The sequence below is a fragment of the Schistocerca cancellata genome, chromosome 3 (genome assembly GCF_023864275.1).
Source record: "Schistocerca cancellata isolate TAMUIC-IGC-003103 chromosome 3, iqSchCanc2.1, whole genome shotgun sequence".
Classification (NCBI taxonomy): Eukaryota; Metazoa; Arthropoda; class Insecta; order Orthoptera; family Acrididae; genus Schistocerca; species Schistocerca cancellata.
In genome coordinates this window covers 659,165,406-659,189,020 of record NC_064628.1, presented here as the reverse complement: position 1 = coordinate 659,189,020, position 23,615 = coordinate 659,165,406, and the positions used below count along the sequence as shown (strand labels likewise).

The 23,615-nt window shown below is 41.2% G+C and overlaps 1 protein-coding gene across 1 annotated transcript in view; it reads left to right on the top strand.

Annotated features, from left to right (window-relative positions):
* LOC126176491 (sialin-like) overlaps window positions 1-23,615 on the top strand; it is a 104,109-nt gene that overhangs the window by 65,765 nt on the left and 14,729 nt on the right. Inside the window, exons 8-9 of the mRNA XM_049923646.1 lie at window positions 5,852-6,093; window positions 20,710-20,830. Of these exons, the coding sequence (XP_049779603.1) occupies window positions 5,852-6,093; window positions 20,710-20,830 (363 nt within the window). The remainder of the gene's footprint in view (window positions 1-5,851; window positions 6,094-20,709; window positions 20,831-23,615) is intronic.

The window sequence follows — 23,615 nt, the reverse complement described above, 5'->3', positions numbered from 1 at the left end:
GATCTATATACAGTTACAATTATAAATGTGCCTTTATTTAATTTAAGCTCACAGGCACATGCTTCTATATGTTTCTCTACACAAAACTTTTTTGTTTCTATACTTTTTGCACAATGATAACTTTTGACATATATGGCAACTCCTCCTTTCTCCATATTTTCTCTCATTACATGTGCAGAGAGCTTATATCCATTTACATTTACCTTATCCATATCAGTAACAACGTGATGCTCAGACAGGCATAGTATATCTATTTCATCCTCAGCTTCTAAATCTTCTATACAAACCAGAAGCTCATCTATTTTATTCTTTAAACTCCCAATATTTTTATGAAATATACTTACATTATTTTTAATTATACTTTTATGAGAACCTTCCCTTATTCTAACATTTGCAGTACTCTCCTGTCTGAGTTTCTCATTGTGCTTAGGCCTAGTTGCTATACCAGTGGTCACATGGTGTTCAGAGAGGCAGATTATGTCAACTGGGTTGGGTGACTTTAATTCATCAATGCAATTACCTAGGACTGAGATACAACTTGGTGGAGATAAAATTTCTGGTGATTGGTGAAAATTTATAATTGACAGCTGTGATTGGTGATCCAATGTGCTAGAATTGTGCTGTTTAATTTCTTTCCTAAACTGAAGATTTGTTTCAATCCTGACCTCTCGTAGAACTTGACATCTTTCTGTCTTACCTATCCTAAAAAAGGTGCTGCTCCAACACCTGTAACCACTGGTATTTTACCATTCATGGCAGTGCCTCCCCCCCTTAAATTTCCTGCTATTACCCCAGCCAGTTTCCCCTTCCCTTTCCTGTTGAGATGTAGGCCATGCCTGGTATAGTCCCACCTACTGAGAGAATCAACAGGAACCACACCAATATGAGCCCTCGCACCCGACCCAAGCAGCCATTCCAACTCCAAATTAACTCTCACAACATAAGAGTTAAAATGAGGCCGGTCATGGCGTCTCAGGACAGATACAAATTCAACATTGGTGTGTCTCGATGCCGACGCAATCTTTACCAGGTCACACTCTATACTGTACCCAGGATCTCTGTCGATGCTGTTCCCTGGCCCTCCCACAATAACCAAGGTGTCTTCCCTGGCAAATCCTTTACAGAGTGAACCTAAATCCTCTGTCACCTGATCCAGACTAGCACTTGGTTTGAAAAAATTTGTGACCTGGTATTCTGGTCCTAATTCCTCCTGCAGAAGTTGGCCTACACCTCTGGCATGAGAACTGCCTAACAACAAAACTTTCTTCCTTTTCGATGGCTTTCCTACATTCTTTTTCAATTTACTATTGAAAGTTTGTTGTGTCCTGTCTACACCTACCTCTGCTTGAGGCTCATCAGTTTCTAACTGAAGCAACAGGTCAAACTTATTTTTGACATTCACCACAAAACTGTCAGACTTAGTTCTAGGCCTGTTCCTTCTGTTACCTGTTGCCACTTCCCACCTCTCTTTGCCCTTCTCCCTCCTTAACCTGTCCAGATCTTCCCTAGCCTGATCTAGCTCAGCCTGAAGGGCAGCAATTTTCCCCTCCTGTTCCACTATCTTCCTATCTCTACTGCAAATCCTACATAAACACTGATGAGCCTGCTCCACTTTCCCGACACCCACGCCACTGCAGTCCCCCAGTGAAAAAAACTACTGCATCCATCACACCAAATCCCGGAACTAACAATTCTACGGCAAGTCAGGCACTTCTCACTCATGGCAAAAATAATACTTTAGCAAGAATAAATCAATTAAATTACCGAAAATCAAAAAAGACGTTACAAGAATTAAGCCTATTCACAAATGTATATAAGCAAGTTTCTGATTTAAAATTCCGCTGTTTTTCTGAGATCTGTATGAAAACAATGAAGGTATACGCTATTTATTTTATATTTCACTCGATGGAATGAAAAAAAGGACAATTAAACGGGATACTTTAACTTTGATTCTCCAAAAACGTTACGACAATTAGGCCTATAAACAAATGTATATAAGCAATTTTCTGGTATAAAGTTACGCTGTTTTTCTGAAATCTGTATGAAAACAATGAAGTTATACGCTATTTACGGTAGTTTACTTATTTGTTACCGAGAAATTAGTTAAATTACCGTGAAACAAGAAACAAACACGTTTACAAAATTTAAGCCTAAGCGCGACTTCGCGAATTTACGATCTTTCCGTGTTTTCTGAAAAAATACGCAAAGAAAAGTCAAACCTTTAACGACAAGACTAAATGATACACTAATGCATGTATTTAATTTGTTGTCGGCGTTAAACTAAATTATATTCCTGTCTAAATCATTTAACTTTCTGGAAATGGTTTCTGGCATCACTTACTCGGCGGCCATCTTGGAAACAGTTAAAGAATGTGATTCTGAGTTAAGTAACATATTGAGCTATCTGTGTAACCAGTCATTATCAGTGGAATATTTCCTCAATGGTCGAAATATGCTGACATTAAGCTACTGTTTAAGAAGGGAGATAAAGAAATAGCATCAAATTTCCGTCCGATTTCACTTTTGCCAGCATTCTCATACATTTTAGAAAAAGTAATGTACAATCGGCTTTAATAACCACATCTCAAATAACATACTGTCAAAGTCGCAGTTCGGATTTCTAAAGGGTTTTGATATTGAGAAGGCTATCTGCACTTACAGTCAAAATGTGCTTAATTCATTAGACAAAAAATGCAGGCAACTGGTATATTTTATGATCTGTCAAAGGCATTTGACTGTGTAAATCACAATATCCTTCTAAGTAAACTAGAATATTATGGTGTGACAGGAAATGCTGCAAAATGGTTCAAATCTTATATCTCTGGCAGGAAACAAAGGGTGTTATTAGGAAAGAGACATTTATTAAGCTATCAGGCATCATCCAACTGGGAACTAATCACATGTGGGATCCCAAAATGTTCCATTTTAAGGGCCCTTACTTTTTCTTGTGTATATCAATGACCTTTCGTCAGTAACATTATCAGATGCCAAGTTCGTTTTGTTTGCCGATGATACAAACATTGCAATGAATAGCAAATCAATTGTAGCCTTAGAAAGATCGGCTAGTAAAATATTTGTGGACATTAATCACTGGTTCCTAGCCAATTCCTTGTCACTAAACTTTGAAAAAACACGCTACATGCAGTTCAGAACTTGTAAGGGGTGTCCCACGAGTATATGCCTAACATAAGATGACAAGCAGATAGAAGAAGTGGACAGAGATAAATTCTTGGGATTACAGCTTGATAATAAATTCAACTGGGAGGCGCACAACACAGAACTGCTGAAGCATCGTAACAAATCTCTATTTGCAATGCGAATTTTGTCAGATGTAGGGGATATAAAAATGAAAAAGCTGGCATACTATGCTTACTTTCATTCCATAATGTCATATTGGATTATTTTTTGGGGTAATTCATCGAGCCAAGCTAAAGTTTTCCGGACACAAAAACGTGCAGTAAGAGTTATATGTGGTGTGAACTCAAGAACATCCTGCAGAAGCCTGTTTAGGGAACTAGGGATATTAACTACTGCTTCCCAATATATTTATTCCTTAATGAAATTTGTCATTAAAAATATATCACTTTCTCAAACCAACAGCTCAATTCATGGAATCAATACTAGAAATAAGAATAATTTTCACAAGGATTTAAAGTCACTTACTCTTGTACAAAAAGGTGTGCATTATTCAGGAACACACTTTTCAATAACTTTCCAGCTGCTATAAAAAGCTTAACAACCAATGAAATTCACTTTAAGGGAAGCCTAAAGGATTTATTGGTGGCCAACTCCTTCTACTCCATTGATGAATTTCTCAGCAGGACCAACTGATTTGGGTGTACAATATAACTTCTGCACCATTTCAGTGCAGTAATGTGTTCATTGTAAATAAGTGTGTGTGTGCGTGCGCGCTCTCGCGCGTTTGTGTGTAAGTACAATCTGACTTCTGCACCATTTTAGTGCAGTAATGTGTTCATTGTAAATAAGTATTGTGGTAGTTCTATACATATCTATTACCTCATAAGTAAAAAGAAAACCTTTTTTATTTTAAATTCAGTGCATTATACTTTGTAAAATGAGTGTTTCATGTAGTCTACATTAAAAAACATGACAATCATTCCACTTGGGACCTGTGGAAGGTACATTAGCTAATTTGTTTCACTTGCAAATATTTGTCATGTATTATTGTTTTTCTGACATGTTCCACATCCTGGAGGACCTCCTCACTATGGATGAATTGAAATGAAAGTAAATCTAATCAAATCTACGGAGTATTATGTCTGAGTGTGCATGTCCTTATCGCATAATAGAGGTAGTGAAAGTCTTCAGAAGAACACAGACATTGTAATAAACACATGTTAAAAGAAATAATTACTAACCGAGGTGTTAGACAAGGGTGTGGATCCACCCGTCATGGAAGGTAAACAAATGGATTAAGATAACTCAGTTTTACCACAGTTCTGTACAGACCTGTTCAATACGCTCTTTTACTACGCTTAATGCATTTTTAACTTATTTCGTGTATTTTTTGTTGTTTCTTCATTTTAAATATAAACCACTAATTCAAATTGTGAACGGTCAGGCTATTGTCCCCGCGTTCTTCTCTCGGTCAATAGATGGCAGCAATTTTGCCACCCTGGTTTACCAATTTGCTTCCTCGTTCGCATTCGTCACTCCCTGTTCTACGCTCATAGGTAGCACACCGTGCCTAGTACACTGCCATCACGGCACTCGGGGACCACAGCACCAAGTGTAACTATCCTGCTATTATTTTTGTATTTCCCTGCCAAGGCAGTTGTTCGTAATACTATCTGATGTCACCTTCGCCCTGACATAGGTTTCACAGCACCTAGCCCGACCGGCCGTTTTGAAATGTTTTCTAAAAAATATTTGAAACATTTCTATGAAATTTTTTGTTTTTTATGTGTGTTACTGCGTGTGAAAATTATCTCCCGTCTCTTGATATTATCAGTACAACACCTGAGGATGGGATTAGAAGAGCCCGAAACCGGTCGCGCGATAATAAAAGAACTTTACAAGTGAAGCGGTATTTTCAACCCCTGGTATAATGCTCAGTTGCGGATGTTCTTTCGGCAGGGTTGTTTGTAGTTTTAGTTAGAGTATGACAGTATTAGGCTACTGCTACAACCTTTGTCAAGAGCTACTCCGTGCCAGCCTTCCATTTGATGTAGATGTAGATGTGTGTCACCGAGCCTCGTTTACAACCAGCTGCTACTTCTGCGAGCTGTTAGTCTAAAGGCCGTTCCTAGACCTGATGCACCAGTGTCAGAACGGTTGCTCTCTGGCTGCGGTCTCCTCCAGGTTGTCATCAAGTGGCTTCTGGGCGTCTCCGAGGGGACCATATGGTAGGAGCATATGTTGTGATCATTTTGGGCACTCACACCGTGTAAGTACTTAAGGGTAATACAAGGAAGTGGCATAAAATGGGACGTCCACGTAAGATCGTTTCTAAGCAAGGGAGTATCAGCGTTAGGAAAGGTGACTGAGAGACTTAGATTTGTTGGAAGGGTTTTGGCAGTCACAGTATGACGCGGTGCTAGGATTGAGCAGGTCGATGTAGCTCATACATAATTGTAACAGAAATGCTCAGAGAACTTAAACAGGACGACATAGTTCTCACCAAAGCCTGTATTCCATGAATCTGTGCGCTCATTATACTCCCAGCAAATATGCCAGTCAATGAGATTCTAGCAGTGGGAAACTCTCAAGTTCGATATTCACTCTGTCCTTAATTCCATGCCCTGACACTTAGACCTCTGCTCACAGAACATGTTTGACACCACACCGAATTTTCAAAGCCAGAGATCAACTGCAGCTCTGTAATGTGCAGGTACCCTTGTGCCCGCCGCTACGATGGTGGTGGTAGCGTTGGTGGGCTGTGACAGCACCATCATCATCGCGATGCTGGCGCTCAGCGGCTTCTGCACAGCGACCGACTGCACGGGCTCCTACCTCAACATGCAGGCCATCGCCCCCAACTACGCGGGCACCATCGTCGGCATCGTCAACATGTTCGCCAACCTGACGGGCATCGCCGTTCCTTACATCGTCGGTGCTTTCACCAACACCAACGTAAGTTGTTGTGCCATTACGTGAAACAGTACATATGGAATTTCAAGAAGATGTTTCCAATTCACAAGACTATACCTTCACATGAAAAGAGATGGAAGCTTACAATGAGTTTTAACTTACGCTTAGAACTACAACTTTTCTATTTCAGATTTTACAAGGGTGTAGAAATTATAACAATTCCTGAAGATTGTACTGGAACACTCTTCACCTAAGCAATACTCTTATGATACCTTACTTAACAGATTTATAAAACTCAGTACAATAACAATATAGTTCGTTGATTTTTTTAAATATTTTTTTTACCCTTTGTATTTCAGTTGTGTAAATTTTTGGAACATTGTATCGGACAAAAAAACTGTAATGTGTGGAAAAATCATTTTTGTTGCAAAAAAGTTTTAATTTGATGGTAAATCCTTGTAAACGCACTGCTCCATCATATCACGTAGTTTGTTGAAGAATTTGTCAGCTTTTTCCTTGTCAAACCTGATACTTGCCGCAAAGTCTTGGATTCAGGTGTTCTTAGCGTTGCATCTTTATACCTTTACAGACGATCATGATAAAAGTCTTTATCCGATTTAATTTTTGTTATTTTTAACAGATGTATTACTTTCAGTTGCTCTGCATTTTGTAAACTCATCATCATCATCATCATCATCATCATCATCATCATCATTTAAGACTGATTATGCCTTTCCGCGTTCAGTCTGGAGCACAGCCCCCCTTATACAGTTCCTCCATGATCCCCTATTCAGTGCTAACATTGGTGCCTCTTCTGGTGTTAAACCTATTACTTCAAAATCATTCTTAACCGAATCCAGGTACCTTCTCCTCGGTCTGCCCCGACTCCTCCTACCCTCTCCTGCTGAATCCACGAGTCTCTTGGGTAACCTTGCTTCTCCCACGCGTGTAACATGACCCCACCATCTAAGCCTGTTCGCCCTGACTGCTACAGCTATAGAGTTCATTCCCAGTTTTTCTTTGATTTCCTCATTGTGGACACCCTCCTGCCATTGTTCCCATCTACTAGTACCTGCAATCATCCTAGCTACTTTCATATCCGTAACCTCAACCTTGTTGATAAGGTAACCTGAATCCACCCAGCTTTCGCTCCCATACAACAAAGTTGGTCGAAAGATTGAACGGTGCACAGATAATTTAGTCTTGGTACTGACTTCCTTCTTGCTGAAGAGAGTAGATCGTAGCTGAGCGCTCACTGCATTAGCTTTGCTACACCTCGCTTCCAGTTCTTTCATTATGTTGCCATCCTGTGAGAATATGCATCCTAAGTACTTGAAACCGTCCACCTGTTCTAACTTTGTTCCTCCTATTTGGCACTCAATCCATTTATATTCTTTTCCCACTGACATTACTTTCGTTTTGGAGATGCTAATCTTCATACCATAGTCCTTGCATTTCTGATCTAGCTCTGAAATATTACTTTGCAAACTTTCAATCGAATCTGCCATCACAACTAAGTCATCCGCATATGCAAGACTGCTTATTTTGTGTTCACATATCTTAATCTCACCCAGCCAGTCTATTGTTTTCAACATATGATCCATAAATAATATGAACAACAGTGGAGACAGGTTGCAGCCTTGTCTTACCCCTGAAACTACTCTGAACCATGAACTCAAATTACCGTCAACTCTAACTGCTGCCTGACTATCCATGTAAAGACCTTTAATTGCTTGCAAAAGTTTGCCTCCTATTCCATAATCTAGTAGAACAGACAATAACTTCCTCCTAGGAACCCGGTCATGTGCCTTTTCTAGATCTATAAAGCATAGATACAATTCCCTGTTCCACTCATAACACTTCTCCATTATTTGCCGTAAGCTAAAGATCTGGTCCTGACAACCTCTAAGAGGCCTAAACCCACACTGATTTTCATCCAATTGGTCCTCAACTAATACTCGCACTTTCCTTTCAACAATACCTGAGAAGATTTTACCCACAACGCTGATTAAAGAGATACCTCTGTAGTTGTTACAATCTTTTCTGTTTCCATGTTTAAAGATTGGTGTGATTACTGCTTTTGTCCAGTCTGATGGAACCTGTCCCGACTCCCAGGCCATTTCAATTATCCTGTGTAGCCATTTAAGACCTGACATTCCACTGTATTTGATGAGTTCCGACTTAATTTCATCCACCCCAGCCGCTTTATTGCACTGCAATCTACTGACCATTTTTTCCACTTCCTCAAATGTGATCCTATTTCCGTCATCATTCCTATCCCATTCTACCTCGAAATCTGAAACATTACTGATCGCATTTTCACCTACATTGAGCAACTCTTCAAAATATTCCCTCCATCTGCCCAAAGCATCCACAGGATTCACCAGCAGTTTTCCTGACCTGTCCAAAATACTTGTCATTTCCTTCTTACCTCCCTTTCGAAGACTGCTAATTACACTCCAGAATGGTTTTCCAGCAGTTTGACCCATAGTCTCCATCCTGTTTCCAAAGTCTTTCCACGATTTCTTCTTGGATGCTGCAATTATCTGTTTGGCTTTGTTACTTTCTTCAACATAACTTTCTCTGTCTACCTGGGTTCTGGTATGTAGCCATTTTTGATACGCCTTCTTTTTCCTTTTACAGGCTGCCTTGACAGTATCATTCCACCAAGCTGTTTGCTTCATCCTACTTTTACACACTACTGTTCCAAGACATTCTTTAGCCACTTCTACTACTGTGTCCCTGTACCTTGTCCATTCCTTTTCCAATGACTGTAATTGACTACATTCAACTAACTGCTACCTTTCTGAGATCGCTGTTATGTACTTGTGCCTGATTTCCTTATCCTGAAGTTTCTCCACTCCTATCCTCCTACATATGGACCTGACCTCCTGCACTTTCGGCCTCACAATCCCAATTTCACTGCAGATTAAATAATGATCAGTGTCATCAAAGAATCCCCTGAATGCACGTGTGTCCCACAAAGCCTTCCTGAATTCCTGATCTGTTATTATATAGTCAATGACAGATCTGGTTCCCCTGCCTTCCCAAGTATACCGGTGAATGTTCTTATGTTTAAAAAAGGAGTTTGTGATTACTAAGCCCATACTGGCATAGAAATCCAAGAGTTGTTTCCCGTTCCTGTTGGCCTCCATATCCTCTCCAAATTTACCCATAACCTTTTCATACCCTTCTGTTCGATTTCCAATCCTGGCGTTAAAATCACCCATGAGCAGAACACTGTCCTTGTCCTTTACTCTAACAACTACATCACTGAGTGCCTCATAAAAACTATCCATCTTATCTTGATCTGTCCCTTCACAATGCGAATATACTGACACAATCCTAATTTTCTTGCTAGACACTGTCAAATCTATCCACATCAGTCGTTCGTTTACATACCTTATTGCAACTACGCTGGGTTCCATTTCTTTCCTGATGTAAAGCCCTACACCCCATTGTGCTATTCCTGCTTTGACTCCTGACAGGTAGACCTTGTATTCTCCCACTTCCTCTTCTTTCTCACCCCTTACCCGAATGTCACTAACAGCTAAAACGTCCAGCCCCGTCTTACTTGCAGCCTCTGCCAGCTCTACCTTCTTCCCAGAGTAGCCCCCATTGATACTAATAGCTCCCCATCTCATTACCATTTGTTTGCCAAGTCGTATCTTAGGAGTCCCTGGTTTGTCAGTTAGAGGTGGGACTCCGTCACCTCCAAAGGTCCGAGGCATTTTGCTCTGATTGTTGCCAGCATCATATTTAAAGTACCAGGGAAGCAGGTTGCTAGCCTTACTTGCCCCGAGTCCCATTGGGTTTTACCCCTAACGGCTGAGGGACTAACCGGTGGATTTGGTAGTCTTTGCCGTATGAGCACAAAGGTGACCACGACTCAGAATATGTCCGAGATGCCCAGCCTTATTCCAAAGTAACTGGTATTCCGACTGTCGGGACCACTTACTTGGCCACTCATACATTGCCCGTGGTTCATGAACTAGGACATGACTACAGGAACCCACACCATGAACCACATTTTGTAAACTAGATTTAATAAATCATACAGGGTGTCCAGGTTGAACATATGCAGCAGCACTCCGTATTCAGGCCACTAGTGACCCATCGGGACCATGCAACCGCCGTGTCATCCTCAGATAAGGATGCGGATAGGAGGGGCATGTGGTCAGCACACCGCTCTCCCGGTCGTTACGATGGTTTTCTTTGACCGGAGCCGCTACTATTCGGTCGAGTAGCTCCTCAATTGCCATCACGAGGCTGAGTGCACCCCGAAAAATGTCAATAGCGCATGGCGGCCGGGATGGTCACCCATCCAAGTGTCGGCCACGGCCGGCAACGCTTAAGTTCGAAGATCTGACGGGAACCGGTGTATCCACTGCGGCAAGGCCGTTGCCAGGTTAAACATATAATAATATAAAATTTAATAACTTGAGACATAGTTGAGATATTTATTGGCGTAATGGAGATATTTATTGGCAATTTCCTTCTTCTACAGGTTTGGTTCGTGTTTGTTTGCGGTAGTTGACTGCTTGCGTATGCGCTTAACTGTTATGTTCACTTAAACGTGTGTTAGTAGCCATATGGACTTCATAGCAGAAGGTGTTCGGTATACTGTGCTACAATTTCCTCTTGATGTGATCTTTTGGCGAGATGACGTACGATGCCATTTTACGAACGTTGTGATGGATTTTATGGATTATGAGTTCACAGATCACTGGACACGGAGAGGTAGTCCATTGATATCTTGGTCCCATAGAAACCTAGACATTACGCCACTTGATTTTTTTTTCTGTGGGGGTTTATCAATAATGAAGTGTACCAAATACCATTTCGTGATTTACCAGCTCGGCGCCATCGCATTCGTGCAGCTATGGCCGATGTTACGCAGGCAGTGCTCAAAACAGTTGGAGAGAAGTGGAACACAAATTACATATCTGTTGGGCCACTTACGGTGTGACTATCGAGATGTATTACATGTATAAAAAAATGTGAGTTAGCTTACTTGTAGAAGCAAACAGCCAATAAATATCTCAATTACATCTCAATTTTTACATTTTATATAACAATATGTTTAACCCAGACATCCTGTATTTACTAAAAAAGCATAAGCTGCTTATCTAAATTTTTAACATTATTGTTCGATACTCTTTCCAATTTGTCACTCAATATTGTCTGGTAAAACTCATTATTTATTCAAACAGGGCCCATGGCCACTATTTGCTTTCTCATAAATCTTACATCTGTCACCTAACGACCCCTTGTAACTGAATACTTCTGACTGGCTTTCTTGATTGTCATTTCAAGAAGCTTGGCTTCTTCTACGGCCACCTTCATGTTATTTTTATACCATTTATACCCTACCTGGATCTATTGACCAGATAGGGCAATCATTTATATGAATGCGGGGTGTCTGTTCTTTTAGGCAATGGATCCGCTTTCTTCAGAGTGGATGCACAAATACATCCGACCTCCTGTGGGAATCTCAGAGTAGAGGTAATGGATGAAATGGATAGGTGGCGCTCGATGGGAGTGTGCATCGGCCGTGAGGCGTGCCGAGATAGTCCTCACAGATGCGATAACGCTGTGCCCCTGATGGCGCAGTGGTTGACGCACCTGTCAAAAAAGCCGGAGATCGCAGTTTCGAGACCTGCTCCGCCCTACACATTTTCACTCGTCGCCGCCGATTCCGCGTAATGTCCCAATGCAGCTACATCAGTGACCCCCTCCCTTTCCTTTCCTTTTCGCCTCTCCACCTTCAATTTACATGTAGTAGACATTAATATTGGGAGTGTATTCTGCTCGAAACACAGACCTCATTTTTTAACAAAATTTGGCCAAGTACAAGCAGGACTAGCGCACTGCGGGTTCTGTACAAATTTAATTGTGTATGTAGATGGTTCATCCATGCCGGGAATCAAGAATCTCTGAGGTTTTTAGTTTTTATCTATACCGATACTGGCAATATATCGGTTCTGGGAATATCAAGACCTTAAGAAATTTTCTACAGTCGTTTCTGAGACTAGCTCACACATACAAAAAGAAGTGAACAGGTGATTTCAGTTTATATACCTAGATAGAGTAGATTTAATAAGATATTTTTTATTTACTGAAAAAGTCTAGAACTGTAGGTAGAGAGAGCATTCCCCCCGTAGACAAAATTGCAGAGTTATTGCAACACATACATCTTACACTCTAAATACCCAGGATGTAGCATTCAGTCATATGATCTGCTGGTCATAGATTCTAAATTTGATTGTGCTTGTAATCCAATTGTAAACTCCTAATTCAGTTACACTATACTGTGTGTGCTGCATCGTGGATACCCCATCTTAAAGAGAGAGAATACAAGTATGCGTACATCAATGCAATAAAAAGAAGTCCCTGTGTATAATAGCTTGCATTAGATTCCTGCCTGTCAAATGCAACTTAGTCATATGCAGTAAGTGCTTTAAAAACCTTGCTGAGGTGTAGTTGGAGCCTAAAATGTTTTCCCCGTTCTTTTTATAAGAATAATAGTAATAATAATAATATGGCACTTATGGATAATACATGTATCATACTCAAAGCTATTACAAGATTCCATTAAAACACACATTTTAACTCCGAGCAGTTCCAATTTGTAGCAAGATCGTGTTTGTTTGTTTGAAATAATAATAATAATAATAATAATAATAATAATAATAATAATAATTATTATTATTATTATTATTATTATTATTATTATAAAACCCTGTGGAGGCCTGGGAAAAGAATAGGCCTTCGGTATGTTCTGCCAGTCGTAAAAGGCGACGAAAAGAACAAGGGGCTAACCCCTCTTTTAGTGTGATTAGTTGGTTCAGGACAGAACTAATGAAGCCTCGGACAAGCGCTGTCATGGTCAGGGACGACGCTTGAACCCTATGCCCGTCCACAATGGTAACGACACTGCTAGCCACACGGAAAATGATTTAAATCCAAATAGAGGTGTTTTGCAGGATATGCTTCCTGCAACCGCCCTAGAAGGAAAACAGAGACAGAGGATGAGATGGTCAGATGAAATTAACCGACACTTCATGTTCTGTTATTACCAAGCAACAAACTTAAGAACCAACACAACTGGATACAGATCACAAGTATACACAAAATTTATTACCAGATACCCAGAATTAAATTTTTTAACAGAACAACGACAAGATCCGTGTAGTAATCAAAAATAACAGGATACCCCAGTCAGAATTAGAAAACATCAAACAACAAGTACAACAAATACTGGAACAAAATAATGTGCAATCAGAAGAAGAAGAAAATACAGTAATGGACACAAACATCTCAGAGCAAACAAACAAAGAACACCACACATCAGTTAAACAATCAGAGGAAGACGATGTCTTAAGATGGCCACCAGAACAAGCACAAATAGAACATGAAGTGACACACATGTTAGATATAGAAGAAAAATTTCAGCTAACATATATAGATTACAAAGACACAAATACAGACTTTAGACCATTCTTGCATAGACCACCAAATAACCCACAAGTCGAAACAACAATAACAACTATCAACACAATCATACACAACAAAATAAATGAAAATACAACTATGGAAGAGTTACAACTACTGGTTTATGTAGGAGCACTCACTACACTAAATATACACACTAGGCACAGATCAGAACAAACCAACACACAGAAGAAACCCACAAAACGAGCATGGCAACACAGGATACAGATCAGAATAGAAAAACTGAGAAAAGACATTGGACAGCTAACACAATTTATAAGAAATGAAATATCAGACAAAAAACGAAAAAGATTAGGTAAAATCTCACAACAAGAAGCGATAGAGCAATTAGATGAAAAGAAGCAGAACAAGCATTGGCCAAATGACTTAGAAGATACAAAAAAAGTGAAAATAGAAGGAAACAAAACCAAACATTCAACACAAACCAAAAGAAATTTTATCAGAAAATAGATAACACACAATTTAAAATAGACAACACACCAAACATAACAGACATGGAACACTTCTGGAGCAACATATGGTCAAACCTTGTACAACATAACAGGCATGCACGGTGGATACAAGCAGGAACAGACACATACAAGACGATACCACAAATACCCGAAGTGATAATTTTGCAACATGAAGTCACCCGAGCAATTAATTCTACGCACAACTGGAAAGCCCCTGGAAAAGATAAAATAGCAAATTTCTGGCTAAAGAAGTTCACCTCAACACATTCACATCTAATTAAATTATTTAACAGTTACATTGCAGACCCATACACATTCCCTGATACACTTACACATGGAATAACTTATCTGAAACCTAAAGATCAAGCAGACACAGCAAACCAGCAAAATATCACCCCATAACATGCCTACCAACAATATACAAAATATTAACTTCAGTCATTACACAGAAATTAATGACACACACAACACAGAACAAAATTATAAATGAAGAACAAAAAGGCTGTTGCAAAGGAGCACGAGGATGTAAAGAGCCACTGATAATAGATGCAGAGGTGACATATCAAGCTAAAACTAAACAAAGGTCACTACACTACGCATACATTGATTACCAAAAAGCTTACCGAGCGGGGTGGCACAGTGGTTAGACACTGGACTCGCATTCGGGAGGATGACGGTTCAATCCCGCGTCCGGCCATCCTGATTTAGGTTTTCCGTGATTTCCCTAAATCACTCCAGGAAAATGCCGGGATGGTTCCTCTGAAAGGGCCGACTTCCTTCTCAATCCTTCCCTAATCCGATGAGACCGATGACCACGCTGTCTGGTCTCCTTCCTCAAACCAACCAACCAACCAAAAAGCTTTTGATAGTGTACCCCACTTATAGTTAGTACAAATATTGGAAATATACAAAGTAGATCCTAAATTGATACAGTTCCTAAACATAGTAATGAAAAACTGGAAAACCACAGTTAATATCCAAACAAATTCAAGTAATATCACATCACAGCCAATACAGATTAAGTGTGGAATATACCAAGGAGACTCATTAAGTCCTTTCTGGTTCTGCCTTGCTCTGAACCCACTATCCAACATGCTAAATAATACAAATTATGGATACAATATTACTGGAACATACCCACACAAAATCACACATTTGCTATACATGGATGATCTAAAACTACTGGCAGCAACAAAACAACAACTAAATCAATTACTGAAGATACAGAAGTATTCAGCGATGATATAAATATGGCTTTTGGAACAGACAAATGTAAGAAAAATAGCATAGTCAAGGGAAAACACACTAAACAAGAAGATTGCATATCGGATTACCACAGCGACTGCATAGAAGCGATGGAAAAAACAGATGCCTATAAATATCTAGGATACAGACAAAAAATAGGAATAGATAATACAAATATTAAAGAAGAACTAAAAGAAAAATATAGACAAAGACTAACAAAAATACTGAAAACAGAAATGACAGAAAGAAACAAGAGAAAAGCTATAAATACTTATGCTATACCAATATTGACCTACTCATTTGGAGTAGTGAAATGGAGTAACACAGACCTAGAAACACTCAATACACTTACACAATCACAATGCTACAAATATAGAATATGTCACATACATTCAGCAACAGAAAGATTCACATTAAGCAGAAAGGAAGGAGGAAGGGGATTTATCGACATAAAGAACCTACATTATGGACAGGTAGACAAATTTAAGAAAATTCTTTCTAGAACGAGCAGAAACTAGCAAAATACACAAAGCAATCACTCATATAAATACATCAGCTACACCACTGCAATTTCATAACCACTTCTACAACCCTTTAGATCACATAACATCAACTGATACGAAGAAAGTAAATTGGAAAAAGAAAACACTACATGGGAAGCACCCGTATCATCAAACACAGCCACACATCGATCAAGACGCATCCAACACATGGCTAAGAAAAGGCAATATATACAGTGAGACAGAAGGATTCATGATTGCAATACAGGATCAAACAATAAACACCAGATATTACAGCAAGCATATTATTAAAGACCCCAATACCACAACAGATAAATGCAGATTTTGCAAACAACAAATACAAACATTAGACCACATCACAAGCAGATGTACAATACTAGGAAATACAGAATACCGCAGAAGACATGACAATGTAGCAAAAATAATACATCAACAGCTTGCCTTACAACATAAACTTATAAAACAACACGTTCCCACATACAAGTATGCACCACAAAATGTACTGGAGAATGATGAATACAAATTATACTGGAACAGAACCATTATAAGAGATAAAACAACACCACATAACAAACCTGGCATCATACTCACCAATAAAAAGAAGAAATTAACACAACTAATCGAAATATCCATACCCAATACAACAAATATACAAAAGAAAACAGTAGAAAAAATTGAAAAATACATCCAACTGGCTGAGGAAGCCAAGGACATGTGGCATCAGGATAACGTTGACATTATACCAATTATACTATCAACTACAGGAGTCATACCACACAATATCCACCAGTACATCAACCCAATACAGCTACCTCCAAGCTTATACACTTCTGGAAATTGAAATAAGAACACCGTGAATTCATTGTCCCAGGAAGGGGAAACTTTATTGACACATTCCTGGGGTCAGATACATCACATGATCACACTGACAGAACCACAGGCACATAGACACAGGCAACAGAGCATGCACAATGTCGGCACTAGTACAGTGTATATCCACCTTTCGCAGCAATGCAGGCTGCTATTCTCCCATGGAGACGATCGTAGAGATGCTGGATGTAGTCCTGTGGAACGGCTTGCCATGCCATTTCCACCTGGCGCCTCAGTTGGACCAGCGTTCGTGCTGGACGTGCAGACCGCGTGAGACGACGCTTCATCCAGTCCCAAACATGCTCAGTGGGGGACAGATCCGGAGATCTTGCTGGCCAGGGTAGTTGACTTACACCTTCTAGAGCACGTTGGGTGGCACGGGATACATGTGGACGTGCATTGTCCTGTTGGAACAGCAAGTTCCCTTGCCGGTCTAGGAATGGTAGAACGTTGGGTTCGATGACGGTTTGGATGTACCGTGCACTATTCAGTGTCCCCTCGACGATCACCAGTGGTGTATGGCCAGTGTAGGAGATCGCTCCCCACACCATGATGCCGGGTGTTGGCCCTGTGTGCCTCGGTCGTATGCAGTCCTGATTGTGGCGCTCACCTGCACGGCGCCAAACACGCATACGACCGTCATTGGCACCAAGGCAGATGCGACTCTCATCGCTGAAGACGACACGTCTCCATTCGTCCCTCCATTCACGCCTGTCGCGACACCACTGGAGGCGGGCTGCACGATGTTGGGGCGTGAGCGGAAGACGGCCTAATGGTGTGCGGGACCGTAGCCCAGCTTCATGGAGACGGTTGCGAATGGTCCTCTCCGATACCCCAGGAGGAACAGTGTCCCTAATTTGCTGGGAAGTGGCAGTGCGGTCCCCTATGGCACTGCGTAGGATCCTACGGTCTTGGCGTGCATCCGTGCGTCGCTGCGGTCCGGTCCCAGGTCGACGGGCACGTGCACCTTCCGCCGACCACTGGCGACAACATCGATGTACTGTGGAGACCTCACGCCCCACGTGTTGAGCAATTCGGCGTTACGTCCACCCGGCCTCCCGCATGCCCACTATACGCCCTCGCTCAAAGTCCGTCAACTGCACATACGGTTCACGTCCACGCTGTCGCGGCATGCTACCAGTGTTATAGACTGCGATGGAGCTCCGTATGCCACGGCAAACTGGCTGACACTGACGGCGGCGGTGCACAAATGCTGCGCAGCTAGCGCCATTCGACGGCCAACACCGCGGTTCCTGGTGTGTCCGCTGTGCCGTGCGTGTGATCATTGCTTGTACAGCCCTCTCGCAGTATCCGGAGCAAGTATGGTGGGTCTGACACACCGGTGTCAATGTGTTCTTTTTTCCCTTTCCAGGAGTGTATATACAACTACAGAAATCTGTAATTATTGATACATGTTCAATTACCCAAAAGTTCCTAAATGCAATGTAACATATACCGTACAGTTAAAAGGAAGTCACACTTGATCAAGGTCCGTGTCACTTTCCATTTTTGACCAGGCATAACGTCTGAGAGAAGAAAGAATAATAATAATAATAATAATAATAATAATAATAATACCTGATGGTGAATATTAAACCATACGGTGCAGACAGACACTCACTGGCTGCCAGACTGAGAGCAAAATGATGTGATATGAAGAGTATTTGTACAGACTACTGTAGATGTCTGCAACACGCTGCAAATGTGTACCTCTTTGAGGAATATCCAAAAAACCAACTTTTCTTCTATGTCATTCATGTCGAAAGAATAATGTAAATTACTATGTATATAGCAAAACCGAAAAAATGGCTAAAATTATGATAAATCACTTAAAAATAGGCAAAACGCCAAACAATAGAGGAAGCCCAACATCTGTATCGCCCTTCTGGCATACTATATGCACACTGCATACCACTTATTAATGGATGATACAAACTGAATGTTTTGCGATCAGCACCCTGCTCTTTGTGTGTGTGTGTGTGTGCGCGCGCTTCTCTTATGTGCACATATGTTTTGGAATACTGGGAGGTTGCCATGCTTTGTGGCGCTTACAGACAACAAGAAGACATCATTAAATTATAATCATCCTGCTGGTAGGACAACACACTCATTTCGACACAAACTATGGCGTCATACACTTGTTAATAATGTAAGGATGAAGTAGATTTGGCATAAAGCAAGAGTTTATTTACTTAGCTATCGAGTTGTGGTAGGTTATTTGCATTTATATGCCTTCTGAATCTTTTTTGTTCTACCTGAGAGCACTGGTTGATTGCATGCAATGTGCTAGTGGAATACAGCATCTGATTCTACCTTTACACAGACCTCGTATTAATGTCCAGATACTTCTGACCATGTTTAGTCCATGCAGTTTGCATATCACTTAGACGAAAGTAGGTTGTCAAATAAGTTTTGTTCTAAATTTCTCTGGTGCACAGAGTGACGACAGACATGCTGAATGTTGTGTAACCTTATGTGGCTGGCTGGTGGGCACGCTAGGGTGGGGGGAGGGGAGGGGGGGGGGAGACAGCGAGCTGCCTCTGTGGAAGACATGTGTGTATGGTAGCTCAGAACTGAGTCAGCATCCACTGTGGACACATTGTGCACCATGTGACCCATGCTGGGCAGCCCCAGTCATTGGCCAGTGCGATTTGGACTCTAGTTGGTGTGATAAAATCTTTGTACCATTTTTACCCCACAGTGAGCTAAAGTGTAAGTGGTTATCCCATAATAAATGACTCACTGAACGGTGCATACTGCCTCCCACATTCCTTTCTAAGTGATATCTCCTGATGTATTGCATTTGTGTATGTGTGTGTTTAGGAAAGGCTGCATGTGTGTGTGTGTGTGTCTGATGTGACTGTAGATCCTAATTGCCAAGTGTTATTTACAAGTACACAGTACATGGACTCCTCCTCTTAGTAAATGTCAGAGTGTGTAGGCTTTTGTTTTAACAAGTCTAAGTTTAGGATTAGTATATATATATATATATATATATATATATATATATATATATATATATATATATATATAAATTTCCAAGACTGTAGCATGATTTCAATTGACTAAAAATCTTTATTGTTTAAATAATGCACTGTGATACTTGTCAATCATGAATGCCTAGTCCTTCCCAGACACATAGGTGTGTGACGGTGATGGTCACACCATTTTACCTGCCATGACAATTTGCCAATTTTATCGCCTATCCTGCGAATTTGCCACTTTTACTGCCTATCCTACCATCGCCCTACCAATTTTACGGCCTGTCTCTCCAATATGCCGCTTTTAGTGCCTATCGGTTTCTAGATTTGGTGTCAAATTAATTATGGACCTCTCACTATATAGCATAGATATTGAACGATGAGAAACTGCCTGAGAGCGTGCTTGTATTCGCCAAGAGCATTATGACATCGATGAGCAATTGGGCGAGAGAAGAATGGGGAGTTGTGGGGAGGGGTAGATGGAGGGAATAGGATAGGTAGGGGTAGGAGAGGGGTGGGACTGGAGAGTGTGGGAAAGAGAGGGGGGGAATTGGTGGGGAGGGGACGGGTTGACTTTGGATATAACTCGTGCAATTGCATCAGCTGTAATCTGACACCGGAAATGATGCCTTAACTGATCGAGAATCTACTCATTGTGTCCCGAATTTCCTTATTCATTCTATTACACAATACCTTCATGATCATCGTTTGACCTAGTTATCACCTCCATAAAACACTCAAGTTACAAAGCTGACCCTTCACAAGAGGTTTCATAATGTAGTTGTGATTTGTTTTCTGGTACAAGATTTTCAGCTGGATGCCATTTGGGTTCTTGTATGTCCATATTTCAGATGTGACTATGATTAATGCATTTAGAACATAATGTTGTGTTAATATGAAGTCTGTAACTTCTATTTTACTAATTTATGAACGTGTCAGAATGATGTAAAACCAGCTAAAACCTAGAGCCTGACAGATATTCATATATTGGCATTACTTTAGATCCTTAGATACCATGTTGAGACGGCATGCATCAAATAGAAAATAAGTATAGCCTTCTTTTTGTAACTACAGCAAACACGAGCAGCTTGGAATGCTGTCTTCTACCTGTCAGCTGGGGTGGCCACTGTGTCGTACTTAATCTATGCTGTGTTCACTACCACTGAAGAGCAGCCGTGGAATGTGCCACCATCAGGTAAGTGCTGAAAAGTAAAGAGTTAATTATATTTAATTTAATTTACTTATTTATTTAACTTAGTCATATTAGGGCTTTCAGAGCCACTATTCCATTGGATCAGATTTTAACATGTACAATACTTTTTACAGCACAGTTCCTTAAAGAATTATAATAAACTTAATATGATACATGATAATGAAGTTATAACAATAGAATTAAAAACTGATTGACACCAGATTTAAATGTACCTCTTGCATATAAGATAACAGTACTTAACCAATAAATACGCAGTTACTTAAAGAATCGAACTCCCACATAGGAAACAGCTTAAAACCACTGATTAATTTACAAATGAGGTAATGTGTTAAATATTTGATGTTAATTATGTAAACAAGAAAAAGTTTGGGAAGGTTTGAAATTATGCTTAGAGTTTGAAAGTCGCTACATTCTCCCATTATGAAACACTGGATGAATATAGTGTGGGTATTTTTCGCTCCATACTAAGCAAAGCAAGTTTTTCACGCATCTCGATGTTTATGACGTAAAATATCCTGAAACATGTGTCGTACAATGATATAATTTTACAGGAACATATAGCGGTATATGTGGATACCGTCCGAAAACTGTGCTGCGAATAGGATCGATGGCAAAGAAGTAATAAATTAGAACTTCATGTCAAATGCTGAAGTTCTACTGCATGAATTACGAAAGTGTATAAGGTGCATGTTGCGTATCCCCGTGTACTTTGATTTTATATACAGTTTGTGTTGCATAGCACTTTAAGTAAACTACACTCCTGGAAATGGAAAAAAGAACACATTGACACCGGTGTGTCAGACCCACCATACTTGCTCCGGACACTGCGAGAGGGCTGTACAAGCAATGATCACACGCACGGCACAGCGGACACACCAGGAACCGCGGTGTTGGCCGTCGAATGGCGCTAGCTGCGCAGCATTTGTGCACCGCCGCCGTCAGTGTCAACCAGTTTGCCGTGGCATACGGAGCTCCATCGCAGTCTTTAACACTGGTAGCATGCCGCGACAGCGTGGACGTGAACCGTATGTGCAGTTGACGGACTTTGAGCGAGGGCGTATAGTGGGCATGCGGGAGGCCGGGTGGACGTACCGCCGAATTGCTCAACACGTGGGGCGTGAGGTCTCCACAGTACATCGATGTTGTCGCCAGTGGTCGGCGGAAGGTGCACGTGCCCGTCGACCTGGTACCGGACCGCAGCGACGCACGGATGCACGCCAAGACCGTAGGATCCTACGCAGTGCCGTGGGGGACCGCACCGCCACTTCCCAGCAAATTAGGGACACTGTTCCTCCTGGGGTATCGGCGAGAACCATTCGCAACCGTCTCCATGAAGCTGGGCTACGGTCCCGCACACCGTTAGGCCGTCTTCCGCTCACGCCCCAACATCGTGCAGCCCGCCTCCAGTGGTGTCGCGACAGGCGTGAATGGAGGGACGAATGGAGACGTGTCGTCTTCAGCGATGAGAGTCGCTTCTGCCTTGGTGCCAATGATGGTCGTATGCGTGTTTGGCGCCGTGCAGGTGAGCGCCACAATCAGGACTGCATACGACTGAGGCACACAGGGCCAACACCCGGCATCATGGTGTGGGGAGCGATCTCCTACACTGGCCGTACACCACTGGTGATCGTCGAGGGGACACTGAATAGTGCACGGTACATCCAAACCGTCATCGAACCCATCGTTCTACCATTCCTAGACCGGCAAGGGAACTTGCTGTTCCAACAGGACAATGCACGTCCGCATGTATCCCGTGCCACCCAACGTGCTCTAGAAGGTGTAAGTCAGCTACCCTGGCCAGCAAGATCTCCGGATCTGTCCCCCATTGAGCATGTTTGGGACTGGATGAAGCGTCGTCTCACGCGGTCTGCACGTCCAGCACGAACGCTGGTCCAACTGAGGCGCCAGGTGGAAATGGCATGGCAAGCCGTTCCACAGGACTACATCCAGCATCTCTACGATCGTCTCCATGGGAGAATAGCAGCCTGCATTGCTGTGAAAGGTGGATATACACTGTACTAGTGCCGACATTGTGCATGCTCTATTGCCTGTGTCTATGTGCCTGTGGTTCTGTCAGTGTGATCATGTGATGTATCTGACCCCAGGAATGTGTCAATAAAGTTTCCCCTTCCTGGGACAATGAATTCACGGTGTTCTTATTTCAATTTCCAGGAGTGTATATGTTAATTATTGTTGCGAACACAAAAGATAAAATGCGGTTCTTGCTACTGGTTTCAGTGGTTGAAAATTTTAACTTTGTGTCCTATGATCTATTATGTGGGGATACGCACAACACAAAAAGATTTTCTGCTGTGAATGTATGATCTTTAATTTGCAAGACTATGTCCTCATAATTCTGATCTGGCTTGTTAGAAATGAAACACTGTATCATTACGGTAACTGATCACGAAATTAAACATGTATTTTTCTACTTTCGTATCTGAAATACAATGAAAATTACTCTTATCATACGCACAGAAGTTACAGTATGCCGTGTTTGCCAAATATAAAAGCTGCAGTGGATTTTTTAATATTTGAAAACCATTAATTGCCACGGCTAACACGAGAGCATGAAACTAAAGATGAAAATTGATTTTAATATTACTAGCCAGACCAGATTTCAACACAGCAGTTTTTGATATCACACAAGTAAAGTTTTAACACTCTGATTTACGTAAATTATTTACGTCACTGATATTGTCCTAGCAGTTGCCCATGTCCATCTGAAAATAACATAATAAAATCTACAATTCTCCTCTGGGGTCTC